The 19,400-nt window shown below is 44.9% G+C and overlaps 1 protein-coding gene across 1 annotated transcript in view; it reads left to right on the top strand.

Moving 5' to 3' along the window:
- KCNJ1 (potassium inwardly rectifying channel subfamily J member 1) overlaps nt 1-19,094 on the top strand; it is a 30,121-nt gene extending 11,027 nt beyond the window's left edge. The window contains exon 2 of the mRNA XM_090027828.1: nt 16,720-19,094. Within this exon, the coding sequence (XP_089883954.1) occupies nt 16,741-17,859 (1,119 nt within the window). The 5' untranslated portion in view covers nt 16,720-16,740 and the 3' untranslated portion in view covers nt 17,860-19,094. The remainder of the gene's footprint in view (nt 1-16,719) is intronic.
- The last annotated feature ends 306 nt before the right edge of the window (nt 19,095-19,400 follow it).

The raw sequence follows: 19,400 nt of genomic DNA, 5'->3' as shown, positions 1-19,400 counted from the left end.
TCCCAGATCCCTCAGCCTTTGCTTGTATGGCTTGCCATGTAAGACTCGGATCATACAGGTGGCCCTTCTTTGGACTCCCTCAAGCTTGTCCACATTCTTGTGCACAGAATCATAGAATCACTGAGTCGGGAGGGACCTAGACAGATCATCGAGTCCGACCCCCCGCCATGGCCAGGAAGGAGCACTGGGGGTGGAAGGGGTCATAAGACCCCAGCCAGGTGCCTATCCAGTCTCCTCTTGAAGATCTCCAGGGAAGGTGAGAGCACCACCTCTCTGGGAAGCCTATTCCAGGCTCTGGCCACCCTTACAGTGAAGTAGTTCTTCCCAATATCTAACCTAAACCTCTCCTTGTTAAAGTCTGGTGCCCAGAACTGGATGCAGTATCCAGCTGTGGTCTCACCAGTGCTGAGTACAGCAGAAGAATCACCTCCTTGGCTTTGCTGGAGATGCATCGACTGATGCATGCCAGAGTATTGTTTGCCCTACTGGCTACAGCGTTGCATGGCCTGCTCATATTCATAGTGTGGTCTATTATTACCTGCAGGTTTCATGGTGCTGGTCAGTTTGGTGCCACCAGGCCTATAGGTGTGTTGGGGGTTGCTCGCCCCGAGTCGGAGCACTTTACATTTCTCAACATTAAACTTCATCAGATTCTGATCCGCCCAACTTGCTCGCCTGTCTAGGCCCGCCTGCATCTGTAATCTATCTTCAAGCATGACTACGCTTCTCCATAACTTGGTGTTGTCAGTGAACTCGGCCAGTTAGCTCTTCACCCCCACATCCAAATCATTAATAAAGATGTTGAAAAGTACTGGACCAAGCACTGACCCCTGCGGGACACTGCTGCCTACTTCTTGCCAGGATGACACATATCCATTCACTATGATTCTTTGGGTCCTATCATGCAGCTAGTTTCTCGCCCACCAAAATACCTTGGCAGTTATGCCCACAATCCTCCAATTATCTTGAGAGGACATTTTGCGATACTAGAGCAAAGGCCGTTTGGAAGTCAAGGTATGCAATGTCAACCTGCTCGCTCATGTCCAGGTGGCGAGTTACCTGGTCATAGAAGGAGATGGGGTTAGTAATAGGCATGTGCGAAGCGGCTAGTATTTGCTTTGGATTTGGATTCACCTGATTCCGGGAACAGTGATTCAATTCAGTGATTTCTAAAGATTCAGAGAGCTTTGAATCGATTTGGACCTTTAAATTGGTCCCCTGATTTGATTCAGATTCAGAGATTTGACCACCGAATTGGGCCGAATCTCCTCTGAATCGAATCATCACCTGAAGCTTTGCACAGCCCTAGTTGGTAAGGCGAGCCCTGCCCGCAATGAAGCCATGCCGGCTGTCATTCAGAACCTTACCTTCTGCAAGCTTATTGCAGGTAGACTCCTTGGTGAACTTCTAGGATTTTCCCTAGGATGGAAGTTAGGGTGATTGGCTTAATTACTCACATCCTTCCTCCTGCCCTTCTTGTGGATGGGCACAACATTGGCCCTCTTCCAGTCCTCAGGGACTTCTCCCAAGCATCATGAGTTGTGGAAGAGTTTCGCCAGGGGCTCCCCAGTGACTTCAACCAGCTCCTTCAGCACTCTTGGATGAAGATCATCCGGTCCTGCTGACTTGTATATGTCTAATTTTTTAAATTGGTCATACACCAATTCTACGGCAATAGTAGGAAGATGATTATTCCTACCGTGCTCATCCTGTACTCTCCCTGGCATTGTTTTTCTCTTGGTCTGATGAAAGAGTGAGGCAAAGTAGTCATACAGGAGTTCAGCTTTCTCCTGGATGCCGGTAACCAGCTCTCCTGAGTTGTTGAGCGGTGGCCCCACACTCCCATTTGTTTTCCTCCTGTTCCCTATGTACCTAAAGAAGGACTTCTTGTTGTCCTTGATTCCAATTGCTAATCTAAGTTTGGTCACCACTTTAGACTTTCTTATCTGTTCCCTGCAAATGCAGGCTGTCGTGGAATAGTCCTCCTTGGGGCCTGCCTCGAGCTTCCATTGCTTATAGTTCAGGGAGGCAGACCGTAACTATATGGTTGTTATCTGGCTCCACCATCATCATATAGGAACAGTTCACCAACTTTAATGTATTTTACCTTGCATCCCATTCATAAGGGATGGAGAGGTTTTCATATTTATAGGTGAAGAACTGAAGCCAAGTGACTTGCCTCAATTCACAAAGGACAGAACAGGAAACTGAACCCATATCACCCAATTATAAAGGCAAGGGCCCTTTCCAAAGGGCTACTTTCCTCCGATTTGAAGCAAGCCGGAACAGCAGTACAAACACATGCACTAGTGCTGTGATTTTCATCAAGGATCTCACAGCACTCTTGGGTGAGATCCTTGTAAGGGTGCCACATGGTGCCATGCGGTATTAGTGTTATTCCATGTGGAAACACCTGCACATGATTCACAAGAAAAATCCAGAGGTTTCAAATAGAAATCCATAGTGTCAAAAACATCTGGACCAGTTGTGATCTTTGAGTTCTTTGAAACAGAAGGATTGCTTTTTGTAGTCAAAAAACAAGTGAAAGCTAAGAGCTGGTATTTTCTCCTCAAGTCTGAAAAGGGTGAGAACTAGAGAAAAGGAGAAGGAATCTATGATAACCACAAAAGACCAGGATTTTGGATTTATAGCTCAGGCAGAAACAGTGACTACAGGACTCCTGGGAGAGGATAACGTCCTTAAATCATGGGAGTGTACTCCCTAAATCCTGACTAGGGATGAATCTACATGAGACACTAAAAGTGCAGTGGACATAAGTCTACTGTGTATTAGCATATCACAGCAAAAGCCACGTTAATGCACTAACGTGCAGTAGAATTAGTCTACTGTGCAGCAGTAACACTTAAAAAATGTGTGCTGGCACTACAGCACAGTAGCACTACATAAGTCAGTACCTGTTATTACAGGTACTAAACTTAATGCACTGTAATTATGGTGCATTAATGCACATGTAGACGTGCCTTAGGACTGTGAAAGTCATATCCCTGAATGTGGGAGCAGGGAGAGCTACTGCTGCAGGCAGCACAGTAGAAACATTTTGTTGCAGTATGAATAACACACGCCCAAGAACAGCTCTTAAAACAAGAATATGACAGCAGCTTTCAGAGAAGCTCTTCTTATGGCAGCTTAATCCAACTGGGGCCTTTACGCCCCACTCCCATAGACACAGTTAGCCTGTCCTTGTCTTTATAATATTCCAGCAATTGTGAGACTGACAAAGTTGATGACAGCCAGCATGGCTTTGTCATGGGCAGGTCTCGTCTTACCAACCTCATCTCCTTTTACAATCAGGCAACTCGCCACCTAGATAAGGGAAAGGAGGTTGACATTGTATACCTTGACTTCCAAAAGGCCTCTGATATACTATCCCATGATGTTCTTGTGAGAAAATTGGAGGACTGCGGGCTTAGCCATGATATGGTTAAGTGGGCAGGGAGCTGGCTGCGGGGTAGGACCTAGACAGTTCTCATGAATGGATCTGCGTTGTCCTGGCAAGAAGTGGTAAGTGGTGTCCCTCAGGAGTTGGTGCTTGGTCCAGTGCTTTTCAACATCTTAATCAATGATTTGAATGCGGGGCTGAAGACCTCACTGGCCAAGTTTGTGGACAACAACAAGTTTTGGGGAAGTGTGGTCATACTTCAAAATAGGCTGCAGATACAGGTGGACCTAGACAGGTTAGCAAGTTGGGCAAGTCAGAACCAGATGAAGTTCAAAGTCGAGAAATGTGAAGTGCTTCACCTGGGGCCAACCCCCCCTACACACCTACAGGCTTGGCAACACCAACTAGCACCACAAATGAAAGGGACTTGGAGGTAATAATAGACCACAGTATGAATATGAGCCGGCAGTGCAACACTGTAGCCAACAGGGCAAATAATACCTTGCCATGCATCAATTGATGCATCTCCAACAAAACTAGGGAAGTGATTCTTCCGCTCTACTCAGAATTGGCGAGACTGCAGCTGGAGTACTGCATCCAGTACTGGGCGCCGCACTTTAACAAGGATGTGGTAAAGCTCGAGAGAAGAGCCACCCGTATGATCAGAGACTTGCACAGCAAGCCATACGAGGAGAGGCTGAGGGGCCTGGGACTCTTCAGCCTGAAAAAGAGAAGGCTGAGATGGGACTTAGTAGCGGCTTATCGCTGCATCACCAAGCATACATCAAGAGCTTGGTGAACAGCTGTTCACCGGGGCACTCTTGGGGAAAACCAGGAGTAATGGTCACAAACTCCTGGAAAACCATTTCAGACTCAACGTTTTACACAGCTAGGATGTCCAGACTGTGTAATAAGCTCCCTCCAGAGGTGGTGCAACCGCCTACCCTGGAAATCTTCACAAGGAGACTGGACAATCACCTTGCTGGGGTCACCTGACCCCCAGTTATCTTTCCTGCCTGGTACAGGGGGTTGGACCCGATGATCTCCTAAGGTCCCTTCCAGCTTTGTAATCTATGAACTGTGGGCCAAATCACGTCTCTGATTCGCTGGAGCACATGGTGTATTATTGTCTACTGAGGGGAAACAGCAGGTGAGTAGTGAGAAGGAAGGTGTTGTGCCTATGTCAGGCATAGTGCCTACAGGGGCACAAGCAAGTTTGTACTTCAGCCATGGTGCATCACATCTCTGTGCTGGACATAGAATTGGCTACTCCAAGCATTTTGGAAAGAGAAGATGTTCATGAACATAAACACTTATGCACTGGGTAACCCTGACCTTTGAAGTACTTTGATAAAAGATAAGGAAGCAGCCCCAGTGAGTCACAATACTCAGAGAAGTAATGTTTTTAAGCTGTGGATCTCTTCTAGCTGTGACACAAAGGCCCCAAACCAACCGCCTCTCCTCTCTTGAGGCCCCAGCAAGAAGTTCTTTCAGAGTTGTGAACCAGCAGCCCAGACGTGACTTTGGTCAGTTCTGCAGAAATTTTGAGTTAATGATTCACTGTGTTAAATACTTCGGAGAGGGAAAACAAAAAAGAGGAAGAGAGAGAAATACTGACTCATGTGACCTTCCATTTACCTACTTTCCCCCTAAATACCTAAATCATTAGCATTTTATGTGGGCAGTATCTGCTCAACCCACTGCTCAGCGTTTGGCGACTCTTTGGGCATTTGTGACGGTTGTTCTCAGGTAAGCAGGAGGGGGCCCACTGATTTCAAAATCTGCCTTGCCTCATGCTTTCGTGTTGGCTGCAGTGATTTTTCCTGGCAACATAGGGCTGGGGAAACGACCTGGTCAGAAAATAAGCCGTTTTTCCCATGGAAAATTTCTGCAAAGAAAAATGTCATTGAAGTTTCCCATGGAAAAGAACACAAAAATGAATATACTTCAAGTGTGAGATGCAGTGGGCAGAGTGCTTCTAGTTCATTAAGTGCCTAGATGTTTTTTCTTGCAGAGCTGATGCATCATGTACATATCTACTGAACAGAGATCTTTTCTTCTATGCCTAGCTGAAAATGTTTATACTTTTTTACAAAAAGTGCCTGCTCCCCACAGAAAATTTCCATTTTTTCATTGGAAAATGGAATGCTTAGAAACTGGAATAGTTTCAGCCCAAAACCACTCTTGATTTGTATATCCTGCATGGGAGAGGAACCTGATTTCTTCATATCCATTTCTACTTTGTGGTCTGGACCCCATGGCATGCCTCTTAATGAATCCCAGTCTCCTGCGACAGCAAAAGGTGACAACTGCATCATGGAGCTTCCTCACTGTGGTGCATCATGGGAAATGCTTTGTGTCCATTTGATCCTGTGCATAATAATGATCACTGCTAACTGTGTGGCATCCCCAAAAGGATCTCAAGGTACCCTGGGGTGCAGTGGTACCCTGATTGAGAATCACCGCTCTGAACTCTGAGCAGGACAGTTCAACCCCAACATGGGTGGGGAGAGAGAGACTATTTGTCTGGTCCATGGGCCACAAGCAGCTCTCTCCTACCCCAATCCCAGGGCAGACAAAAGAAGAACCAGGTTAGCAGCATTGCTGACGAACATTAGCAAATGCTTTTGCATCGGCAGAGCCATTTCATAAGTACCATCCTCCCAATAAGTGGTATAATAGAGACGATAAAGGACAAACGTAATTCCTTTTTCACAAGCAGCCCACAGGGAAGAAAGAAATGCCATCTATACGTATAACCTCTGGCCCTGTCATTATCTGAATCAGAAGTGCTCATTTGGTTCAATTCATCAGGCTGCCTCTCCAAATAAATGCAGTCGTGGGTTTTATTCTGCCTTGTGATACTAGCAACAGTAATGTTTGCTGCTAATAACAACAGGAATAATCTTACCGCTGTAAAACAGCTATTTACATCTGCATTGAAGCATTTCAAACTGAGGCTCTGAGTTTCATTTCCAGCCGTTCAGAGAGTATTATTCACTTAAAACTTCATTATGACAGCACTTTTTATTGCATTTTTATCCATTTGGCCATGTTCCTGTAAAAGAATTACTCCTTTAAGTAGGCTGCAACTTCCCCTGTCACCGCCTGTCCCTGAACCAGTAAACACAGGGTGTGTTCTGAATACTGCACATCCTTGGGTTTGTGTAATCACTGCCTGTTGCTACTGAAACCTCTGTTACATGAGTCAAAGGTACAGCAAACTGACAACAAATCAGGGAGGAAATGAGTATAAATTTAAAAAGGTAACTGGTATATATGGAATAATTAGAAATGGTATATATGGAATAATTAAAACTGTATCGTTTCAAGGCATCAGGATAGGATTCTGGAGATCTGTGATCCAGTCCTAGCTTTGCCACAGACTCCCCATGTGACTTTGGGCAAGTCATGTAAACTCTATGAGCTTCTGTTCCTCATCTGTAAGGTAAGGATTACAATAGTTTTCTCTCATTCTCTGCCTGTCTCATCTACTATATAGACAGTAAAATCTTCAGGACAGTGATTGTCTCTTATTACTTACTACATGTTTGGTCAGGACTTAGTCCAATGGAGCATGCAGGTGCCAGGTAACAATAAAAATAAGGCGAGCAGAAAGATTCGGTTAGGCCCTTAAAACGATGCTGCGTTTTATGATGAAACCTTTATGCTGCGCATAATAATGTCCATCTGAATAAGGACAATATTTTTGTCTTTTAATAGATACTTTCCCCAACAATCTCAAAACTTCAGCCAGTCCAGTTTCATAACAAACCCAAGTGAGACCAGCAAGAATTATTATGCTTGTAATCTCAGATTTGCAGATGAGGAAACTGAGGCGCAGAGAGTTTAAACAACCCGCTCCAGGCAGGCAATAAGTCAGTGCTGGGGCACAGAATAGAGCCCAGGTGCCCTGGTTTCCAGTCCCAGCTCTTCCAGTCCCTAAGTAAGGGTGCTTTCCTGAAACAGTGGGATCTCAGCTTGGAAGATACTTGCTGTAAAGACACTGGTTTATATTTGCAGTGGATATTATATCTGGGAGAGTTATAGAATGATGTACAAACTGCTGTACAAGCTATATACATAGAGGAACTGCTTTTCAACCACCACTGAAATGCAGATACCTCAGGAATGGAAAGGACAGGCTCTTTATCAGCTTACACTAACACTGTGCGACCAAAATAGGAACAAGGCAGGGAATGAAACTCCAGTGTGGTATCCACTTGAACCCTGAGGGAAAGTTTAGGCTGGCAAAGTGGAATTTGGCCAGTACTCCCAGAAGAGCAAGCTAAACTGGGCTGCAAGAACCCGGTTCCCATATAGAACAGGCAATCTGATTAATGTCTCTCAGAACTGCAAAGAATGTTAGTGGTGCTGGGGTCTATTTTAATGAACAAATAATGATGATGTTGCTGCTGCTGACAAGCTAACAGCTCAACCCGCTTTCTGCTAGAGCCTTCTGGCATAGCAGGGGGCACTGTTAGAAAAAGAAAAGCAACAGCTTTTCCAAACCCCTTCTTTCCAGAACATGCTCCATCTATCCAAGGCTCCTTTGGGACCATTTTACTTGGTGCCTCTACCATGTGGACAAAAGGGTTTGGGGATTGTAAGGTCTGGATCACAGGTTTTGGTTTGGACTAATCCCAAACACTAACTTTATACACTCTATTTTAGGCATGATTTATATGCTGGCCATGACGGCGTTTGCTTCAGCACAAGACCAGCTGACTCTGGTACTCCACAGTGCTGGTGAAACTTGTGATACAGAGGAGGTGTCTACCCAAAATGCTTCAAGTCCAGTAGACTAACTCTACTGTGCATTAGCACAGTGGGCAAAACCCATGCCTATGTGCTAATGAGCAGTAGATTTAGTCTACTGCGCATTAACATCACAAAAAAACCGTTCATTTGCACTAATGTGCTGTAGCGCTGATTACAACTCACTAAGTTAGTACCTGTCATTACAGATACTAAACTTAATGCACCCTAATTATGGTGCATTACTGAATGTGTAGACATGCTCAAAGCAGCGTAGTTAAAAGCTTGTGCTTGATATATCTTATTTAGTTAGTCTGTAAAAGTACATATCTACCCTGCTTTCCACTTCTGATATAACCAGCCTGGAGTATTACCTCAGTTACCTTGGTACCGCAGGCAAACTCCTAGCCTACCCAGGACAGCTGGCTTGGGAAAAATGTGCCATGCCCTAGAACTACATAGCGTCTCCTGCTCGGTAAAGGTAGCCAATGGACAGTGCATAATTCTGAGCCTCACAAGCAATTTTTAATAAAAAGGATTTTGCGAGGAATTCGGAAGTGGCGTTTGGCAGTACTTCTTCAGGGAACATTCAGTGGAGGCAAACAATAGAGGAGGGAGTGAAAGAAAACAAATACTGCTTGGAAAGACCTGACTGAGACTGTAAAAAATGATCCCTTAACATTCCCAGCTTTCTTCTGCCTCAGCTTCCCAGAACACCACCCAAGCCCCTCACAGAGACAGATTTCAGTGACTGCTGCTAGTTCAAGGACCTTCTTTCCCCTGTTTCCCTGAGGGCTCGATTCAGTCAGCCTCACTCACACAGAGCGCATCTACATGTTCATTAATGCACTTTTGCTACTGCACATTGTTTAGTACCTCTAATATGAGGTACTGCATAAAGGCATTAGAGTCTGCCCTAATACACAGTAGCAAAAAGCGAACACCTTTTCAGTGACACAGGGCACAATACACTAATTCTACTGTGCATGAGTGTATTAGTACTGTTTCTTTTGTGACGCCTTAATGCACAGTAGAATAGGCTACTGCACATTAAAGCGCACCTTTAGACATGCCCACAAACCAGTTTATTACTCTAGGTGTTGAAGCCCAAATGACACCATGAAGCACTGCACTACTCTATGAGAAAAATAGGTGCTAGAACCTGCCCTCCGGACCAGTCCTACAGCCTCAACACCTTTCCCTTTCTTCTGTTACAAACCCGCTATCCTACTCAGCTCTGTTTACAGCCATTTCTTTGGATCAGGATATTTCTCACACTCCACGTAAAGGATTTAGCCAGAAAACAGATAAATCCCCTGCTTGTTAATGCACTCACCCCACACACAAATCAAACTAACAACAGTTAAAACACAAGAACTAAAGGAGGAACAGTCCGTTACATTGTGAGGTGCCCAGTGTTGGTTTGGAGGCATCAGAATGTCATTGCACCTGCTTGTGATTGTGCAGCAAGGGACGTGGAGGGTGTAACCATTACAAAGGGTTGAAATAACCATTTATTTTCTGGGTATTTGTCAGCAATACTGACGGGAGAGATGGGAGATGGGCAATTAATTCAGTGCAACAGAAATCTAACAGTTTCTGCTTCTCACAGTGATCAAAGTGAAATCCGAAAGTGGAGCAGAGCAGAGCAGAGGAGCTGACTTTGGCAGCCAGCCACCTGGGGCATCTACTTCCATACAAAGGATTATGGGATTGATTTGTTAAATGCCCACAGTTTGAGAGGCCAGGCGATGCACTGCAAGTGTGTCATGTACAGGGGACAAGCTGCAGTTTTGCTCCCCACAGCAAACCTGAATCCACGTGTGACGAACAGGGAGATGGAAATTCCCCATGTGAACTGAACAAAGACAAAATGTCCTGGTAAACAATAGTTAAGATGCACTTGGGTTACTATTAGCTGATTTAAACCACAAGAACCTCAGGAGCACTGTATATTATATAAGGAGCTTTACATAATCTTCTCTGCACAACCTATGATATATACCTGCCCTATGCTTGTGCAGAAGGGAACGTTCCCTCTTGCCAAAGCAAATCAATGCAGGCAAGTTGCGTGTGGGAGTAAAAAGGTTTGTCTGACAGTGAATTCTTTTGTTGCGCTACCTAAATAAGGGTATAATTCTTCTGGCTTTTTGTTCTACTTGGGATAGCTTCAACTAGAAGAATAAAATGGTCCCTGAAGGGACGAGGTAAGATTTAAAGAATCAGGCAAAGGAAGTTTGGGGTTTATTTTCAAGCCTCTGATTCTAAAACAACAGTGAATATAGTAGAGAGGCATTAGCTTGCTCTCTCAGTGCTTCTTGTGTGACCAATCTATTGAACCTGGATCTGGCCTTCTCTATATGTCTGTGATGACCCTACAGCATGGAATGACAGTCAGCCTTCTTACAGATCTCCATCGCCCAAATTCTTTACTTGTCAGCAGTATCAGGCAGTTATTTGCTGCAGTTCAACGGCAGAAAAAAATCTCATGTATAACATACATTGATTAGCGGGTGAAACCTGGATGTTTTGCAAACCCACCAGTGTCTGCGGATTAGCGCACATTTACAATGCCAAAGCTATAGAACAATGTCAAAGCAAAAACGGGCCAGAAAGGAGACCACAAAGGGGACTATGGGCCATGAATTTCTGAGCAGAAAAAGCAAAGAGGAGGAAGGAAGTCAACTACTGGGAAAACTTGTGGGAATGGTCTACTGCACAGGAATATTTTCATTTTGCTCTAATTGTGTTCTAACATGAGCACATTAGAAGTGTCTAAGGAAAACAAATCTTAGAGATTACTTGAAAAATGACCTTGTTCCTCCTTCCCTAGCTGATGTCTGCTTAAAGTTTAACTTGTTTTGGTACCTTCCCTAAATAATTAATTCAGCTGTAGAAGTTTAAAACAATGAAAATCCACTTTAAGACAAAAGTGACCTTACGTTTTTTTTTTTGATGGGAAAAGGGCCATCCATAATACAATGGAAGAGAAGGCAATTGTACCAAATGAAGGGGCCAGCAATAGGTGGTAGCAATATGAGCTGGAGGAAAGGAGGACACAATTTAACACCAGCTTTGCGAGATAGATATGACTCATATTTATATTATTCTTTCGTCTCCCATATAGTCACTGTTTTCCATAGCTAGGAGCAGACATAACACAAACTGGTAAAAGTGATCAGAAACTGGTTCAAATCTGTAGCACAACAGAAATTCAATGAGCATAAACTGTTTTCAAATAGGTCAAAACTGGTTTAAGATAAATCTGGATGGATGTAGTATCAGACTTAACTGATTTAGGTTAAATTGGTTTATTGAACTTCTGTCCCAAATACCCTCCAGATTCAAGTTAACTCATAGCTCCCTAGCATCCCTGGATGCTTTGCACCTCTCCCACAAGCCCCCTGTCACAGGGTGGGCGGGCTAGGCTTGGCCCAAGCTGTCTGCTCCAGCCAAGCAGGGATACATGCTTTAGCGCTTCTTGATTTCTGGCCTGGGCCACTACAGGCATGTGGCTGAATTTCTGGAATCAAAAGTGAATGTCTGTTCACTTGCTTATTGGTTCAATCTATGCAGCTTAAACTAACCTGTGAAGATTGAATGGATTCAGCCTCAGCCTTTTTGACTGTCTGTACTTAGCCCTTGTGTTATATTCTCTCTAAAGTATTCCAGTTGTTCCCATTACCATAGTGTTTGAACACTTCACAATGGGTGTGTCTACACATGCAATTAATAAGCCTGAACTTTCTTCACAGAAAATTCAGGTGCATTAAACTGTGCCCCCACATGCATGTGAATGTATGCCCATGGGCAGCAACTTTGCTTCTGATGGAAGCAGTTCACTCCAGGGCTGCTCCTGCCCTGCAGTAGCCAGGGGGAGCGCCAGGCTCCCCTGGGTGCCAGCCCATGGCTGGCAGGTGGCACAGGGGCTGGTCCTGATTTCCATAGGGTCGGGGAGTGCTGTCCCAGCAGCTGGGATGGCTGCATCCAAGACACGTGGAGATTGGGTTAAGATCTGATCTCCAAGTGACTGGGACACAGCACTCTCAGATGCCAGGACAGCTCTCCTTGCCACATGGGGATTGGGATGGGTCTTCATCCCCACATGGTGGGGAGACAGCTGTCTTTGCAGCTGGCACAGTTTCCCCCACATCAGGGCTCAGCCAGGCAGCAGCAGGTCAGAGAGCAAATTGCTCCTGGTCAGATCTACACATGCACTACTGCATAGTAGAGAATGCACTGTTAATCTTTATAGGTGGTCTGGGGGGGCTAGGGGGGCTCTCAGAAGCTGCTCTAATTAAAGTGCTTGCAGCATCTCATGTATTCAGTGCCCCATATTTCAAAATGGCAGCAGAAGCACTTTAACTAAAGCTTGTCAAGCAGCCTTAGATAAGCTTCCCCGCCGCCATTTTGGTGTGGGATGCTGAATACAGGCATCTCCAAGGCTGTTGGAGTGTGCCTATTAGCATGCATTGGAGCAGGCATTGGGCATGTGTATAGGGCCCTGTATTTGCTGACAAACAGTGCATTAGCTTAATTTACTGCGCAGTAAGTCCCTTGCATGTGTAGACAGTGATGCTTTACTATGTCTCATATAGATGCACCCAATCTTAAATGTATTTAACTTTGCCCCTCTGCAGTGTGGGGAACTGAAGCTCAAAGAGATAAAGGCCAAATCCTAAAGGTATTTAGATTCCTAAGTCTCACTGAAATCAATGGGAGTTAGGCACTTAAGTACCTTTGAGAATCTGGGCCTCAGTGACTTGCCAAAAGCCAAACGGGAAGCCTGTGATTGGGAAGTGAATTGACTTAGGGTCTCCAATAACTCAGCTTAGTACTGTAAGCAGTAGTATACTCTCTATCTTTGTGGAGTCTGTTTTTACCATCATATCGTGGTAGGTACAGCTCCACCGCATGTCCCAGCTACAGGCCCCTGCATTCATATTCATCAGTAGTTCAGTAGTTCTCAGGCTCAGGTCTGTGGATGACTGTAGGTTTGCAGAGCATCTACGGCCAAATCTTATTCCATCTATTCTGTGTCTAAGTGGAATTAGCTGCATAAGTGAGGTGCCCTGTTTGAGTCCTTCAAGGACAGTTAACAAGAAGTGATGGGTCCTTTCTCTGCTCACTGCATTTTGTCACTGTCTTATAGCTGATAAGATACTTACAAAAGGAGGTATGCATGATAACAGTTTTTTTAGGGACATGAGCAGTGGAATAGGATCACAGTGCCTAAGTTCACTTAGACACATAATAGATGGAATAGGATTTATAGATGTCCCCGACATTATAGATGTCCCAGAATGATATCTTGCCCACAGTGTCCATAAAACACTATTTCCAAATAGCCTATGCAATGGATGGGTTTACAAAGAGAGAAGACCAAATTCTAGCTTGTGGTGGAAATACTTGCAATGAGTTGCCAGAGAAGTGTCAGTTTACACTCATGTTAACTCATGTTCTTGCTGGCAGATTACCACCACCTTGATTATTTCTGCTAAGGGCACAAATGCAGTGAGTATGAGTGTGCACACATGTTGGTACACTACAAAGTCCTCTAGAGGGCTGACCATACTGCAACCTCTATGCTTTTGTGCTACCCCCTCTAATCCCTATATGGGTCCTAAAATGGAAAGCCTGTAGGTCATGTTTTTTCATGTTTGGGCAGTGGTTTCCAAACTAGTACTTAAGGTCACAAGACTCATGGGAGTTCAGTTATAGCACCCAGGCTTTCAGGAAGTGGGGTCATGAGCCTGGAAGTGGAGTCATCTCCACAAACAAACTTGGAAGTCCTGTTGTAGGCTTCAGCTTGCTGCTGGGCACATCTACATGTCTCTATGGTGCTGTTGTTACCACGCCATCGTTTAGTACTTCCTTTTGAAAGTAGTAAATCAGGGACAGGCAATTATTTCGGGCAGAGGGCCGCTTACTGAGTTGTGGCAAACCATCGAGGGCTGCATGACAGGCAGCCAGGGGCAGATAAATATAAAATTTCTAAATTTCTTAGGGGCCCCACAGGCCGGATAGAATGGCCTGGCGGGCTGCATCTGGCCCATGGGCCGCATTTTGCTCACCCCTGTGCTAAATGATGGTGCAGTAATAGCCCGTACTGCACTTTGTTGGCAGCACAGTTATTTTTAGTCCCTACAGCGCTGTAGCAATGGACTATAACAAAGGAGCGCATTGCTATGGTGACGTAGCAGCAGCGGTGCAGTTTTTGCTCGTGAGCATGCTGCCATAGTGCATTGCTCCAGCATGTGGAGTCCAGCACGTGCCACTGACTCTTGGGTTACTGATGGGAGGCGATTCCTGCAGCCACAATTTGGGCCAGAGGAGATATACATAGATTAGGTACTAAAACAATATTAGACATGAGGATTAGTATGAGAACCAATTCATTTCCCTTTCAAGCCACAGCACTGCAGAAGCAAAGGAGCTAAGATAATAGCCTGATCCACTGGGGCTGCCTTAATTCCCTTATCATCAAAACACTGCCTTCCTTAAAGACCCATTCCTGTGTCTCTGAAAGTCAGTGAGCAAAATCCCAGTGAATACAGAGAGAACAAGATTGTGCCTTACGGAGTTAAAATCTGAATTTAAAACTGTTTTTCGTTCCCAAAAGTGATCAGAAGTACTGGCATCTTAAATGCTTATAATTTTAGTAACAGCTGATTTGATGTCAGAGACAGTAAGAGATCTACAACAAAACTAGCTTAATCCACACATAAAGCTTTAAGCCCCTCCCTTGTGCATCACTTGGCTGTTCTATTCATGAGCTTTGCCGGTGTCCCAGAGTCTGATCTGTGCTGTTATAGTGCTGGATTTCCACTGTAGAGACCATCGATCACCCTAGCTGCCAGCTTCCAAAATGCACATGACTGCACAGTTGGGGACCCAGTGTCCCTAGAGATCTACCAGGCTATGAGATGCAACAGCCTCTGAGTCATAAGGAAGAAAATTTCCCTTTGGGGCCTATTTTTTCATTCATATTTACTTTAGTTGTTTCTTAGCTGAAACTCTTTGCCCCTGGAAACATGATTACAGAAAAACTAAACCTTACCCACATAAGAATGTTATTTGACCGAGGCATGGTGAACAGCAGTGTCTCTTGCAAATCAAGGGAAGTTATTCTTCTGCTTTATTCAGCGCTGCTGAGGTCTCACCTGGTGTAAGTACCCTATCCAGTTTTAGGCCCCACATGTCAAGGAAGTTGTGAATATATTGGAAAGAGTCTACTAGAGTGACAAAAATGATTAGAGACCTGGGAAATATGTTTTATGAGGAAAGGCTGAAAGAACTAACATTATTTAGTCTGAAGAAGAGAAGACTGACTGGGGATTTGATTAGTGTCTTTGCACACGTGCAGGGTCATTATGAAGAGGATGGAGTTAGACTTTTCTTTGTAGCTCTAGGCGACAGGACTAGGGGTGATAGCTTCAAACAGCAGAAGAGGAAATATAGGTTGGAGATTAGGAATAACTTTCTGATAATGAGGGTGGTCAAGCACTGGAACAGGCTACCTACAGAAATTGTGGAATCTCCACCCCTGGAAATCCTCAAGAATAGGCTAGACAGATACTTACTTGGCTGGGATGGTTTAATCAAGAACGATCCTGCCCTGAGCAGGGTGCTGGACTAGGTGGCCTCATAAGATACCATCCAGTCCTATGAAACTATGGTTAGCTTTATACCCATCTTTTGAAACTCTTGGACACCATGTACATTTGGGAAATGAGGTGTAATGTGGGTAACAACAGGTGGAACCAGGCCCTTGTGGGAGAGGCCCCCGCTTCCAAATCTCACTGCTACCACCACCTGGTGCCAACACTGCAGCCCCAGAAAATGGCACAAGAAGCAAGGGGGAGTTCCCACCTAAGGACGGGACTGTGGTAACATATACTCAGCACTTTAATTCCCTGCTTCCCCTCCCTACCACACACCTCTGAAAGTGTCCCCAAACAAGTCTTTAGTTTTCTCCCAAGCCTGAGTCCAGTTTTTTCAGTCCACAGTCCTGGCTGACTGAGCCAGTGCAATCTCCAGCTCTATTGTGCACTCCTCTGTGCAGGGTTGACCAGTTTCTACATGCACACTACTCTCTCTTCCCCTTACTCCAGCCTCCTCTTCCTTTCCCCCTTGCTCCCAACCCCTGGGGGCTTTTGAGAGCTGCAGTCCAAATTAACAGACTTCATAGCTCAGCAGGCTGCTCCCTGGTTCCACCTGCTATTACACACATTACACACATTCCTTTCTGTGCTTTGGTTTCTTCATCGGAGACAGGAATATAATTCCTAACTGGTTTGGCGGGGTTAAGAAGTTTAATTCATTCATGTTTGCAAGGCTTATTGAACAAACTGCAATTATAAGTTTTTCCCTGGAATGCTCCTTGGGGCATTCCTCATGTATATAAACTGGAATCCCTCCCAAATAGCGAAAGGCCAATATTACAACTTTTTACCTACAGTGGTCAGCATCTTACGTCTTTTGCAGGAGTTACTCGTCTACCTGCAGATGTACATGCAAGCAGTACCAGCCATAATATATTGTTTTTCCCCCCTCCTCAGATCACCCTGTAGTCAGAAGAGATGTTCAGATACTTCCGGAAACACTTTACCACCCATATGACAGAATGCAGCAGACGGAGAACCAGGCTGGTATCTAAAGATGGAAGATGTAACATAGAGTTTGGGAATGTGGAAGAACAGTCAAGGTTTGTCTTCTTGCTTGACATATGGACCACCATCCTGGACCTCAGATGGAGATACAAAATGTTCATCTTCATCTCAGCATTCTTAGGCAGCTGGTTCCTGTTTGGTCTCCTTTGGTACGTTGTGGCGTATATACACAGAGATCTTCCAGAATTCAGTCCTTCTGTCAACCATACCCCATGTGTCGACAACATAAATGGCCTAACCTCCGCTTTCCTTTTCTCCTTGGAGACCCAAGTAACCATTGGATATGGCTTCAGGTGCGTCACAGAGCAGTGTGCTACTGCTATTTTCCTGCTGATTTTCCAATGCATCCTAGGTGTGATCATCAATTCTTTCATGTGTGGTGCTATCTTGGCCAAGATTTCCAGGTCCAAGAAACGGGCCAAGACTATCACCTTTAGTAAGTATGCTGTGATCAGCAAAAGGGGTGGAAAGCTGTGTCTCCTCATCCGGGTGGCCAACCTCAGGAAGAGCTTGCTGATTGGAAGCCACATCTATGGAAAGCTACTGAAGACCACCATCACACCAGAAGGAGAGACTATCGTCTTGGACCAGGTCAACATGGACTTTGTGGTAGACGCAGGCAATGAGAACCTCTTCTTCATCTCTCCCTTGACTATTTACCATGTCATTGATAAGACCAGCCCATTCTTCCACATGACAGCAGAAACCCTCCTCCAGCAGGAGTTTGAACTGGTGGTGTTTTTGGATGGCACTGTAGAAGCCACTAGTGCTACCTGTCAGGTCAGGACATCTTACATCCCAGAGGAGGTACTCTGGGGCTACCGCTTTGCTCCCATTGTATCCAAAACCAAGGAAGGGAAATACCGAGTGGACTTCCAAAACTTCAGCAAAACTGTGGCTGTAGAGACTCCTCACTGCGCTTTTTGTCTGTACAATGAGAAAGAAGCCAAAGCCATAGCAAAGAAAGGTTATGACAATCCCGGCTTCATCTTGTCAGAAGTCAATGAAATCACTGACACAAAAATGTAACCTTGGATGCTCATGGGATGAGGGAATTTTTAACATAATACAAACTCAGTACTAAAAATAACCAAGTAGTACGGAATAAAAAATGAACATGGCTGTTTTTATACTAAAATAGCACCTATTTTCTTAAAGGCTTTAAATCAAAGCAGATCAGCATACCAGCGACCTCAGGGGCACTATTTAACTGAACTATATATATATATACATATTCATAGAAGATATATTTTTATACCTGCAGGGCTTCCAGTAAAGCTGCTAAGCTGGAAAGTTCAACTCTTGCTTCAGTGCGCAGAGTCACACAAGTCAAAAGGATGTCTAATCTGCCTAAAAATGAAAATACACAAAGAACTTCAGACGTGCTGAAGAGTAACAGCTGTCGGGATGAAAGTGTGAAAAGGAGACGCAGAGGGTAAAATTTTCAAAAACACCCATGAGACTTGCAAGCCAAAGTCCCACTGACTTCCAGTGGAACTTGCATCTCTACATGCAGAACTCCCTACTGAACTTGAGACTTTGCCTGATAAGTTGCTTAGGCAATTTTGAAAATCCTTCACCAGCATCATTTTCTTTGCATCTTAGACCCTTGTTAGATTAGTGAAGTACTAATGGGAGATCTCTTTCTGGATAGCTGCAGGCAAAGGCAAAGCCTGAGTTATGATGGTGTATTTATAGCAGGTTGGAAAACAGAATCTCTCTCATTGTAAACATTTTTCGTGTTGATGGAAAGGAAATCATCCAAAATACAGATAAAAGTCAAAACTTTGTATTTTCTCAGGTGGAAAAATTTAGGCCCACATAACTGTTTCTTGGAGAATATACAGGCTCGTGCAGATGTGCAGGGAGCCTGCTTCAGGGCACTGGAAATCCATGGAAATTGATGCGCTCTGGCAGCCTTCCACGCCACGTGTATCAGCGTCCTCGTGCATCCCTGAACTGCAAAAATGGTGGTGGAGCACTTTGAAATAAAACACGTTCGGTGAACTTTAGTTCAAAGTGCCCTGCCGCCATTTTTTTAGTGCAGGGACGCTGATACACGTGACGCGTGGGCACTTTTAATTAGCACGGCTCACTAAAAGCGCCCAGTACCATGTCCCAGAGCACATGTAAAAGTGCCTCAGGAATTACCACGTTAACTGCTCTGTGTTAGCTTAGTGCCTCTGGGCTAGATGCTAAGCCTCGTTTAAGGCTAAGCTACTGCAGTTTTGCTTTCATCTACTGTTGGGTAGGAGCATACACAGGGGTAGTTCCAGTGGCATAACTGGCAGAGCAATTGCCCCAGGTGCCAACTTGCAGTGGGAGGGGAGAGGGTGAAAAAAGAAACAGCTGCTCTTGGCAGCTATGCAAGTGCAACTGCATTGGCAGAGAGGCAACCAGAAGTCACTGCTGTCCCTGTTCCTGGGTGCCCAGCCATGTCACTACACTGCTGACAGCTACCACTAGGCTGCTGACACATGGGTTTGTGCATGGTCACCCCCTTTTGTATTGGGATAGTAGATCAGCTGTCCACACTCTCAGTTCTCCACCTGGAAATGGGAAAACAGCAC

The sequence above is a fragment of the Crocodylus siamensis genome, chromosome 14 (assembly GCF_052110815.1).
Source record: "Crocodylus siamensis isolate JL-2025a chromosome 14, ASM5211081v1, whole genome shotgun sequence".
NCBI lineage: Eukaryota > Metazoa > Chordata > Crocodylia > Crocodylidae > Crocodylus > Crocodylus siamensis.
Note: the sequence above shows the minus strand (reverse complement) of the source record. Positions and strands in the feature narration are given on the sequence as shown.